General features: G+C 40.1%; 1 protein-coding gene across 1 annotated transcript; it reads left to right on the top strand.

Annotated features, from left to right (window-relative positions):
* The first annotated feature begins 557 nt into the window (after positions 1-557).
* On the top strand, positions 558-10,109 carry LOC136664553 (probable ATP-dependent RNA helicase DDX41). Its single transcript, XM_066641797.1, has 17 exons — positions 558-752; positions 1,109-1,201; positions 1,403-1,556; positions 2,476-2,550; positions 2,802-2,862; positions 3,072-3,208; positions 3,287-3,359; positions 3,473-3,626; positions 3,765-3,901; positions 4,703-4,865; positions 5,214-5,345; positions 5,934-6,005; positions 6,921-7,017; positions 7,850-7,999; positions 8,148-8,219; positions 8,833-8,943; positions 9,649-10,109. Exons 1-17 carry the CDS (start codon positions 726-728, stop codon positions 9,783-9,785), a joined length of 1,845 nt encoding a protein of 614 aa, XP_066497894.1. The 5' UTR covers positions 558-725; the 3' UTR covers positions 9,786-10,109.
* The last annotated feature ends 857 nt before the right edge of the window (positions 10,110-10,966 follow it).

Below are 10,966 nucleotides of genomic sequence, written 5' to 3'. Positions count from 1 at the left end.
CTTTTGATACTGTGAAAATCTTTCATTCAGAAAGATTAAAACATTACAGTTTTGACAAAAAAAAGTGTGATTTTCTTTGTCTTGGTGTGGTGTGTTGTAGAAAGGTAAGCATATTATAACGAAGACAACCAACTAAACAGACATTCTGTATTATTACTTTTATACAGAAGGTTTTTTTTTTATAATTACTACAGGTAAATGAATACATTTAACTAGGTTAGTTATAATTCAGTGATTTTCTTATTGGTTCATTTTTGCAGCTTTCATGGGCACGAGTAGGATTAAAAGGGACAAAATTGTGACCTGAAATTAAATTAAAGATTTTTTCAATTTGTTATTTTGAGGGAATTAATCCATTCAAGTAAATTTTATACGAATTAGTGTACTGTTTTGGGAACATTATAAATATAATCGCGTGAACGATTTATCACGATGTTTACAGTAAAATATTATCTTCTAATAACCACATACCAACAAACCCATCAAAAAAAAACATCTCACCCACTTTCTCCCTTTGTATGAGCTATACGTTTGTCATTGATTCGTTGGAACTGGAAGCATTTTGACCAACGCGTTTTGAAGGGTTGACTTCGCTCGCTTGCCGTAGACTACGTTCTGTGTTCGACAGTGCTGTAAACAGGAGTTTTACCTTGTTTTATCCCACTTTAACTCGCCATTCTTTACTAAGAAATCAAGCGGGGAATTAAATCCACTCACACCGCACCATGGAGACCGAGACTAAACCGAGGAAGGTGAGTTAAGTTCGTTAATTATCGGTTTTCTGGTCACTGTTAGTGTTTCGCTCCTTGTGAGAAAGCTAGTGCTAAGTGCGTTGTAATTTTAGCTCATTCTTTGTGGTATTGATTCGCGCCTAAATGCATAATTTAAAGCTTTAGATGGTGAAAAAAGTTGCCTCGTCCTGAAATATTAATAAAGTTTAGTGCTGGTGTGTTAGTTGTACGTTGATTTAGAGTCACTTATTGTGTCTTTCTAGCGTAAACAACCACATAAACAATGCCATATTATGTTTACTTCTCTTACATTATTTCTGGCTTACGGTGTAACACAAGTATATTTTCCTCGTATTTATCACAACTTCTCTTTCCAGCGAAATTACTCAGAGGGAAAGTCTGGATCAGAGCGTTCTGAGGATGAAGACTATGTGCCCTATGTCCCTGTAAAGATTCGAAAACAGCAGATGGTAAGTACTAGCTGTGTTTTTTGTTCAGAATGAGGATTGATTGTTATACATTAATTTGAATAGTTTGAGCGAATGTGGTTGTTATTTTTTTGCACGTTACTATGTGACTTGTGACTATAACATCCAGTCATCGCATGCTGAAAGTATACATTTTCTTCTTGAATGTAATGTTGTAATATGTTTATTTGTTTGTCTTCTCAGCTGCATAAAATGATGCGTCTGCGAGGGAAGGGTTTGACAGAGGAGGAGCAGAAGGACAGTGGAGGAGAGCAAAAAGATGAAGATGAGGGACTTGGGCCTCGATCAAACGTCAGTCTGCTGGACCAGCACCAGCACCTCAAGGAGAAGGCAGAGGGTATGATGAGGTTTTGTGATATGTCGTAAAAAAAAATCTAAATTATTCATCCATCCATTATCCACCGCTTATCCGGGTCCGGGTAGCAGGGGAAACAGCTGGAGCAAAGAAACCCAGAGCTCCCTCTCCCCAGCCACTGCCTCCAGCTCCTCCGGAGGTATACCGAGGTGTTCCCAGGCCAGTCGAGACATGTAGTCTCTCCAGCGTGTTATTGGTCTGCCCTGGGGCCTCCTTCTCATTGGACATGCCTGGAACACCTCACCAGGAAGGCGCGCAGGAGGCATCCGTCCCAGACACCCGAACCACCTCAACTGGCTCCTCTCGACGTGAAGGAGCAGCGGCTCCACTCCGAGTCTCTCCCGGATGCCCGAGCTCCTAATCCTGCCGAAAGGCCGTTTCAGTAACTGAGGATCAGAACGCCAGGGCCCCCGACCCTGGCTGCCACCCGATCCACACTGCACCAGACCCGGATTACTACCTCTCCCACAGGTGGTGGACCCATGTTACCTCTTCGGGCTGAGCCCGGCCGGACCCCATGAGTGAAAGTCCGGCCATCAGGCGCTCGCCAAGGAGCCCCTCCCCCAGGCCTGGCTCCAGGGTGAGGCCCTGGTAACCCTACTCCAGGCAAGGGAGGCTGTGTCCCTGTTCTTAATCTGTTCATCCGTGTCTTTATGGATCACTCTTTGTCTGGCCCATCACCTAGGACCTATTTGCCTTGGGAGACCCTACCAGGAGCTATTGCCCCCGACAACATAGCTCCTAGGCTCACGCAGGCGCGCAAACCCCTCCACCACGTTAAGGTGGTGATCCGGGGAGGGGTCTGAATTATCCTTGTTGTCTAAAAGCTACTTTCCAAAATTGTCTGGTCAGTGAACTCATGGTCTCAACTGCTTTTTCTTTTTTTTCGTTTTTGTCGCAGCCCGAAAGGAGTCCGCAAAGGAGAAGCAGCTAAAAGAGGAGGAGAAGATTCTGGAGAGTGTGGCTGAAGGCAGAGGCAAGTTTATAAACACATACTTAACATTTATAACAGTATGTCCATTCTCATGAACTGTAGCAAATGGCCTAAATGTTTAGGCATTAATTTTTGCATGTAATTAACGTTAAATATAAAATGGAATGTGTTGAAAATTTACACAGCTTAAACTTGAGTGATTCTTCAAACGCTGTTCCAGAAATATAACCGAGACTTTCTCCCCTCTACGCATTAATGGGCTGTGTTCACTTGTATGTGATTGTTTGTTTCAGCTTTGATGTCTGTCAAGGAAATGGCCAAAGGCATCACTTATGAAGACTCTATTAAAACAAGGCAGGTGTTTGTTTATTTATTTATTTATTCAAAAATAAAAACAAACATCAGAACCGCATGGCAATTATACACCATTTACTTGTTTTTCTGTGTTGTCTTAATGTGTCTTAAACCTTGTGTATGGACAATAAAGCAGCTACATACTTTGCTTAGTTATAATTTGCTGTAGAAAATTCCTAGAACATTTTTGTTCTTTTCTCTACCCATAGCTGGAAAGCTCCCCGCTACATATTAAGCATGCCTACAGCTAGACATGATCGGGTTCGGAAGAAGTACCACATCCTGGTGGAGGGAGACGGCATCCCCCCTCCTATTAAGAGCTTCAGAGAAATGAAGTTTCCTCAAGGTGTGTGGAAAAAGTATAGGACTTTAAACAAGTTTATACTTTCTAAAAGCCCTCTCTAAATTTACCTCTGTTTTATAGCCATTCTGAAAGGACTGAAGAAGAAAGGAATTGTGCATCCAACACCAATTCAGATCCAGGGAATCCCTACCATGTGAGTTAACTGTGGTTGCCCAAAACTACCACCTAATGTAGACTCTCTTGCAGAGCTGTGACTGCCTGCACGGTCCTGTAAATAGCTAACAGCCTCTCCCTGTATTTGCACAGTCTTTCAGGCAGAGATATGATTGGCATCGCCTTCACAGGCTCAGGAAAGACTCTGGTGTTCACTCTCCCCATCATCATGTTCTGTCTGGAGCAGGAGAAACGACTGCCTTTCTGCAAGAGAGAGGGGCCTTACGGACTCATCATCTGTCCTTCTGTACGCAGGCTAACACACACACACACACACACACACACACACACACACTTATGCACATGCACACAAACGTGTATAATGATTTAGTTTGAATTTCCCTCGCTTGGTGTTGATTATTGCTGTGCCTCTATGTGCCTCTAGAGGGAGCTGGCGAGACAGACTCATGGCATCATTGAGTACTACTGCAAACTGCTGGAGGACGAAGGAGCGCCACAGCTGCGCTGTGCTCTGTGTATTGGAGGCATGTCTGTCAAAGAACAGATGGAAGTGGTTAAACAGTAAGTCCTCAACCTGAAGGAGAATTCCACCCAGGTTTCAGATTTCCAGTCTAATTTAATCTTTAAACAACATTCACACATTCAGAGGTGTTTGTAGAGCAGCGGTTCTTTTGTAGAAAAACCTGCTGATCTCTTAACAGTGGTGTTGATGAAAACAAAGTGTGGAATACAGAAATAGCCTTTTTACTTTCCGAAACAAGCAGTGAAACCTACAGGTCTGTTTATATTGAAACTGGAACTAAATCTTGTAGCTTCATGCTTCTCAGCTGCTGTTTGCATTATTTACAAATTTAGAAATGGTCCAAAAAAAAGACATTGGGGGGCGGTGTAGGGGTGGGATCCTGTTCCAAAAAATTCAACTGAGCCATAAGAGGTTTGATGGTAATGGGGTGGTCCACTTTTAGTTTTTTTATTATTGTTATTTTTCATGTTGTCTTTGGAGTTTGTGAAATGATACAGTTGTAGGGAGTTGCTGAAATATCTCAGTGTATACGTTAGAGTATTTTTATACTTCCTTCATAGATTATAATCAATATATTACCAAAAAATCTTCATGTGCTTTCACTGTCTGAGTCAGCTTTAGCAAAGCGCTGCATATTATAAACAATTTGTGTCCCTACCACATGAAATAGTCCAGTATACCTCTGGTAATAAAAAGAGAATGTGTTTATTAGTTATTTATTAATAAATAACGATTTATTTATTTATTTATCTTATTTTATTCATGATTTATTAGAAGCAACCAGTTCATCTTTATGCCATTCCATGCCCAAAGTAAACCCAGGGTATTTTATTTCTCAGTGGCGTGCACATGATGGTGGCCACCCCAGGCCGGCTGATGGACCTGTTGAATAAGAAGATGGTGAGTTTGGACATTTGCCGGTACCTGGCTCTTGATGAGGCTGACAGGATGATTGACATGGGCTTTGAGGAGGACATTAGGACCATCTTCTCCTACTTTAAGGTATGAATGAAATGGCATGTGAGTCCCAGCTATAGTCCTTGTCCCTATAGTCATGCCTGATGTTCCTAGAACTTCTAACACATTTGAAGGCAGTTAGTTCTGTCAGATTTCTTTTCAAATGGGGCCAGAAATGTAGAATGAAGAAGGTACTACTATATCATCAATCATTAAAGTGAATTCAACTTAAAACATTAATTATAAAATTGTGTTTGTTGTAGGAACTGCCATCAACAAAATTGTTAGTACAGTCTGGCCCTGCTTCCATATCATCATTTCCACTTGTGGTCGTTGTTTTCTTTGTTGAGCAATGTGTGCTTTTTGAAATGTCATTTGGTTTTTGTGGTTTAGGGTCAGAGGCAGACACTGCTCTTCAGTGCCACCATGCCCAAGAAGATTCAGAACTTTGCTAAAAGTGCACTCGTGAAACCCATCACCATCAACGTGGGTAGAGCTGGAGCCGCAAGCTTGGACGTCATTCAGGTAAAAGAAAAAGATAAACACACATGACGAAAGGACTAAAGCAAACACTAGTTTCAAAACCCTTTTATTGTAACCTTCCAAGTAAAAGGAAGTGGCTTGAGCTGTGTAAGTAGTGGTGAGTTAGCAGCAGCTTGGATTGTGTGTGATTGGAGGAGCCCTAGCTGTCAGATGAAATTGAAAATGTAATAATAATAAGAATAAGTCAAATAAATGATACATTTACAAATACAAATTAACAGGACCAAATAAATATGCACTGAGTGTATAAAGTTAAACGATAGCTACACTTTGAAGTTACAAAACCTCATAAGTGTTAAAGAATAAATAAGTGTCAAAGATATAAATCAATTCAAAATAGCTGTCAAAATAGAGGCTTTAACACCTGAAAGGCTCATGGCTATTTAAAAACAAACTGACGATATTAAACCAGGATGTGAGTCTTGAAAATAGTGTCTTGATGCAGAGGATGACTCTGTGAGAAATGTGTCAACGTTTATTTAAGTTTTGTCCGCCAATTCTGTCATTACACCATGCTTATGTTTTTTTTGTTTGTTTTTGTTGGTGATGTTTCTTTTTTTTTTAACACAGGAAGTGGAGTATGTGAAAGAGGAAGCCAAAATGGTGTATCTTCTGGAGTGTTTACTGAAGACGCCACCTCCAGTATGTAGCCCTGACTTCCTTTCCATTCACTACAACACAGTTTAGTTCATTTCAGTACAATAGTCTGGTTCATTTAGCATTAGAATTAGCGTGAACTCGTTTTTTCCTTACTTTTAGCTTGTAGCTTGTTCATTCATTCATGCGTTTATTGTCGGTAAGCGCTTATCCAGTTCAGGGTCACGGTGGGTCCAGAGCCTATCCGGAATCACTGGGCGCCAGGCAGGAACACACCCTGGACGGGGCGCCAGTCCTTCAGAGGGCAGCTTGTTTATAGCTTTATTGTTTTTGTCAAATACATCCTGTCTGTGATGTAAGAGGTAAACATATATTTACTAAAAGTGTCGGTAGGACACTGAAATCTAGTTTAATTGAAAAGAAAACATTCCTGGTATGTTCCAGACTCCTGAACAAGAAATTACAACAAGAAATCTTTCACAGTTCAGATCTAGGTTTAGTTTGTATCACTGCTCAAAAGTATTAATGATCAAAAAATGTAACTGGCAATTGTTTTTGTTAAATTTATTTAAATACGAACAAAACCTAATATTTTCCAAATAAAATAATATTTTTACGTAATTGTGGCTAGAAAATAGAGCAAATATTATGTACCAATCAGCAAGTGTTTTCCAAAAGAATGTATTATGTCTGTCTATGTGATGAATTACTTTGGATAAAAGAAAGAATGAACGTTTTTTGTTTCTGGCCTTAAGAGACAAACTTCCACAAAAACGTCTAGGAATATTACTGCAGTGTGAACGTAGCCCATGTTTATTTTGTATTGAATGAATAATACATGTCTCTGAACAGAACCTGCCATTCACTGCTATCTCCTTTTGGAAGCACAGAGAAAAAAGGAGTTATTTAAAAAAAAAAAGTAAATAATTAAATATGTCTTCACCCACATCTCCCTCCTAGGTGTTAATATTTGCTGAGAAGAAAGCAGACGTGGATGCCATACATGAGTATCTTTTGCTGAAAGGTGTGGAGGCTGTGGCTGTCCACGGAGGCAAAGGTACTGTAAACCCTCTCCAAAGCTGGAAGAGATACATGTAATAAAGCACACAGAGAAGTAATAGTATTTAATTATTCAGTAGTCCCATGTATGAATTAATGGTGTATTCTTAAAGGAATAGTAGGCATTTCCTGCAGTGATTCATCATGTTAGAAAACTGTCACAGAGCTGACTCCTAGTGACTTGCATTTATTACTTTATTTTGTGATGTTTAATATGGCCACCTCCATATGGGGCACCCACTCTATGGAGCATTAAATGGTTCCTTCAGGGACTACAAAGCAACTTGTTTCTTCACCTCTTGTGACTTCCTATTTGTATATAAAATGTGAAATAAATAATTAATTCATTTTTCATCCATTCATTCATTATCTGTAAGCGCTTATCCAGTTCAGGATTGGGGTGGGTCCAGAGCCTACCTGGAATCTTCACAGGGCAACACACACACACACACACACACATTCACTTACACACTCACACCTACGGACACTTTTGAGTCGCCAATCAACCTACCAACGTGTGTTTTTGGATCGTGCGAGGAAACCGGAGCACCCGGAGGAAACCCACGCAGACACAGAGAGAACACACCAACTCCTCAGAGACAGTCACCTGGAGCGGGAATCAAACCCACAACCTCCAGGTCCCTGAAGCTGTGTGACTGTGACACTACCTGCTGCGCAACCGTGCCACCCAAAATAAATAATCACTTTAAGAAATGTCATTTTATTAACCCCTTTAGCTCTGGGAAATCTGTGAAATATTCTTTAAATTCTTTTCATTTATATCAGTGTTCTGTTTCTCCTCTGCCTTCTGAAAACCTGCCATTCTCCAGACCAAGAGGAGCGAACAAAAGCCATTGAAGCATTCAAAGAGGGGAAAAAAGATGTTTTGGTGGCTACCGACGTGGCCTCCAAGGGTTTGGATTTTCCCGCCATCCAACATGTCGTTAACTACGACATGCCTGAAGAAATAGAGAACTATGGTGAGAATGACCGTCAGAACTCCAGTTCACAGTGTTATGTTATAAATGTGAAGTCAGGTGCCATGTTGTTTATTTAATGAGTTTGATTTTGTTTGCATGTGTGTGTATAGTATACAGAATGCGTATTTAATTTGTGTCTGATCTACAGTCCACAGAATCGGCAGAACGGGTCGATCAGGCAAGACTGGAATAGCCACAACATTTATCAACAAAGGATGTGGTAAGAATGAAAGTGTATTAAGTTCAGTAACAAAGAGACTGTTACAATTTGTTGGTTACCGACCATGAAAAGCAATAAACTCTTAATATTACGCATGTGGTTATAGGCTATATACAAATATATACACGGTCCCAAAACCTACTGAGCTGTCTACATAGAGAGCACTTTACATCATAGTGTGCGCTCTCCCGACACGTAGGCTGTCTCAACTCTTAGATACCTCATTATGACATACATACAGAGATATCTTAATCTGGCTGAATTTTAAAGCAGCATCAAACTGTTCCTTAGTTGCAAAGGAATTCCCATGATGCAATGCAAGCACAACCCCCGTCTATTTCACTCTTCTGTCAAAGCAAAAATAATTAAATTTGTGATAAAAAATGGGAAGACTAGACGCCACCTTGCTGAAACACTCAAGCTACGCTAGCCGTTGTGGTAAGTACTAGAGTGTCTCAATAATCTGCCTCATGAGGACAGCCGATTGTTAGAACGCTGCCGACTTAAACAGCTGTCTACGTAGTCAGTGCCTACTTAGGCAGCTCACTAGGATTTGGGACAGACCTGTAGAGTGCAGTTTATGAATCCTTGCCTTGCCCTCTTCCCTTTGTAGAAGAGTCAGTGCTGATGGACCTGAAAGCCTTGTTAATCGAAGCCAAGCAGAAAGTTCCACCTGTTCTGCAGGTCCTCCAGACAGGTGACGAAGCCATGTTGGACATTGGAGGTGAGCATATTGTAATCTCAGATTTCTGTCTCTTATTGGAAAAGCTACAGCAAGTGAGACCTTTAGAAACTAGTGCATTTAGGGATGCAGTCATTTGTTCACTAGGAATAATGAGTTGATTTTAGGGTTCATTAGGTTTAATATACATACCGACGAATAGAACCTGTCCTTTAGAAATTAAGAAGGAATTAGCTGGATTTAGTGTTAAGAAGGTGTTTAAAATTGTTTGTAGAGGGCTCCAAACGGCAAAACATATTTAAATTAAACAGATGTTGTTAGTAACCAAGTATTTATTATAAGTACAAATTATTTATTTATTTATTTATACAAAACAAAACCAGATGTCTGCCCATTCCAATTTTGTCTGGCATTGCTGTGATAACACACTTTGTACTAAATTATACTTACTTCTCAGTAACATCAAAAGTCTTGGACTCCATAGCAACAGCTAAACAAAATAATTGTAGCTACCTTGAAAAACATAGCAACCACCTGTAATACCATAACTACGTAATAACAACATAATAAATACTTAGCAGCAACCTGACACCAAATTTGGGTACGATATAACATAATTACTAGCATCACCCTAGCAACCAACTGGGAGTTGCTTCAATAATGTTAAATACCATCACCCTCTTGGAACAAGGGGATCAATGCTTTTCAGTTCAGTTTTTACAGTTGTCTTTTTTTTCCCCCATAAAGGCGAGAGAGGCTGTGCTTTCTGTGGTGGTTTGGGTCATCGTATCACAGACTGTCCTAAACTGGAGGCCATGCAGACCAAGCAGGTGACCAACATCAGCCGCAGAGACTGCTTGGCAAACAGCTCCATGGACTTCTAAGGCTTTGGACTCTGCCTGCTGCCTGGACTTGCGGACTGTTTCCTTATGGATTACCAGACAATGCTGGTTGGGAAAATTCACTGCAGACTTTGTACAGTAAAGGATTGTGTATGGACTTGCGTATGTCATCTTCTATTGAGTGGAAGGGAATCAATGTGTTGTTTTTCTTGTTATAAAACATCATTTGATTAAAAAAAAAAAACAGTTAACTGTTTATTTAAAAGCATTTTGTTGCTTTAAAATGAAAAAATCTCTATCCTGTTCCTACAGTCTGGATTACAAAATGTTACATGATATTTTTTTATTTAAATAAAGCGCATCTTCTGTAGCTTACTAATAGAGAATTTATGATGTTATTAAAAAGTGAGATTGTCTGTGTACACATCCACAGAGTGGTTACGTTTTCCTGAAATTATGGCTTTAATATTTTTATAACGGAGAAGATTTTATAGCAGGGATCACCACATTTTTCCCAAGTTAGTTATACTTTATTTAGGGGTGTAATACTAAGGAAATTATTAGACAAGATATTTCCCCTGCATTAGGATGAGGAACTAAAAGGAAAAGAAGTCTAACGTATTATTGAGAATGTAACCAAAGGTCTGGGCTGTACTCTGAGGGTGGAAGGTGGCAATTTATTATCGGAAATGAATGTTTGTAGAAGATACTTCCTGCTTTTTTTTGCTCTGATACCTCCTATAGTCCTAATTACTCAGGGTAGTGCATATTACTCTGTCAATCCTCACACCGATGATGCCTTAGATGCATTTCATAAACCCGAGTTTGTTACAGCTGCCTTCGTACCAAAACAGCCTTCTATGGCACTGATACCTGAAGCAGCACAGACTTCAAGCCATTGAGGTTTAATGTGTTCATTTTCAGACACAGCCCTGGTAGACCACTAAAGATGCTTCTGATAAACAGCCCTTAAAGCTTTCATCTACACAGAATAGCTGACGGTTACACTCTAATCTCATTTAGATTGGAAAAAATCCACAGGAAATAATGCCGAAGCCTCAATAGCTAAATATAGAATTCATATTGTTCTATGTGTCCCCTTTGCATTCATTACTGCATCAATTTCACCCTGCTGTCAATCGTTCAGTGAACTCCCCAGAGACACAGCTCCTCTAATTCAGTCCTCTCAGTTCGTGTGAGGTCAGTGATGGGCCCAGTGATGT

This window comes from Hoplias malabaricus, chromosome 13 (assembly GCF_029633855.1).
Source record: "Hoplias malabaricus isolate fHopMal1 chromosome 13, fHopMal1.hap1, whole genome shotgun sequence".
In the NCBI taxonomy this organism is placed as follows: Eukaryota; Metazoa; Chordata; class Actinopteri; order Characiformes; family Erythrinidae; genus Hoplias; species Hoplias malabaricus.
The sequence above is the reverse complement of the archived record's forward strand: the minus strand, read 5'-3'. Positions and strand labels throughout refer to the sequence as shown.

What these genes read in the sequence shown, in the direction of transcription:
- LOC136664553 (XM_066641797.1), top strand. Translation starts at nt 726, where the DNA reads ATGGAGACCGAGACTAAACCGAGGAAG. An exon ending in GGCTGTCCACGGAGGCAAAG is followed by an intron (nt 7,018 to 7,849) that starts GTACTGTAAACC and finishes GCCATTCTCCAG; the next exon opens with ACCAAGAGGAGCGAACAAAA. An exon ending in AGCCATGTTGGACATTGGAG is followed by an intron (nt 8,944 to 9,648) that starts GTGAGCATATTG and finishes TCCCCCATAAAG; the next exon opens with GCGAGAGAGGCTGTGCTTTC.